The sequence below is a fragment of the Trichechus manatus genome, unplaced genomic scaffold (assembly GCF_000243295.1).
Source record: "Trichechus manatus latirostris isolate Lorelei unplaced genomic scaffold, TriManLat1.0 scaffold00315, whole genome shotgun sequence".
In the NCBI taxonomy this organism is placed as follows: Eukaryota; Metazoa; Chordata; class Mammalia; order Sirenia; family Trichechidae; genus Trichechus; species Trichechus manatus.
In genome coordinates this window covers 478,030-478,846 of record NW_004444251.1, presented here as the reverse complement: position 1 = coordinate 478,846, position 817 = coordinate 478,030, and the positions used below count along the sequence as shown (strand labels likewise).

The 817-nt window shown below is 40.9% G+C and overlaps 1 protein-coding gene across 4 annotated transcripts in view; it reads right to left on the bottom strand.

Annotated features, from left to right (window-relative positions):
* The window catches only part of KLHL2 (kelch like family member 2), a 106,638-nt gene that overhangs the window by 70,749 nt on the left and 35,072 nt on the right, over positions 1–817 (bottom strand). For all 4 annotated transcript variants that reach the window (XM_023725474.1, XM_023725473.1, XM_004390640.3 and 1 more), the window contains one exon: positions 372–493. In XM_023725474.1, the coding sequence (XP_023581242.1) occupies positions 372–493 (122 nt within the window). The remainder of the gene's footprint in view (positions 1–371; positions 494–817) is intronic.

Below are 817 nucleotides of genomic sequence, written 5' to 3'. Positions count from 1 at the left end.
GGCTGTTAGCAGTCCAAAACATCCTCTGTACCTCTGGAGACATTACCCTTCTCAAAGGAATAAAGAAAAATTGTGGGCAGCATCAATCAGTAATTTCAAATGAACATGACGGTGCTTTCCTGAAAGAACAAGCATCATTCAAAGAACTAAAGGATCTATATCTCAGAACTTCAAGAATATAAAAGATACTGAAATCAGAAACATTAGAGAGATGTAATCATTCCAAACATCCCTTCGAAATACAATTTTAACAACACATCCTATTACTTTGGTACAAAATGAATACTGTGTGGGTATGTTTCTCTGTGTTGTTTTAATTTAAAACACTGGCATGTGTAAAGAGCTAAAGGGTGTGAAGCGTTTACTCTTACCTGTACATTTTCTTCTGTAACCTGAATTTCTGCAGTGTAAACATAATCAATCAGCATCCTCAGGGTCCAGCCATCGACCTCTTTTATTCGAACCCTCTTGGCTCGGCTCTCACTCATCTCACCTGAAAAAAAGGAGAAAGAGTCAAGCTACAGCAAGGAACTGCTGAGAAAATACCAGTGCCACGCTAAGTTCATCCATCTTCTGGCGGAAAACTTATCAGCCACTTTTTACAGGCCTAAAACCCTCCCTATCTCCCACCAAAATTTAGATAAGCATCCTGCAAAATGTATTTTTGTCCCCTACCTGTACCTAAAAACCACATCGCAACAGTGAACATACCAGCTGGCGCAGTTGTTAGGAGTTCGGCTGCTAACCAAAAGGTTGGCAGTTCAAATCCACCAGTCGCTCCTTGGAAACCCTATCGGGCAGTTCTACTCTGTCCTAC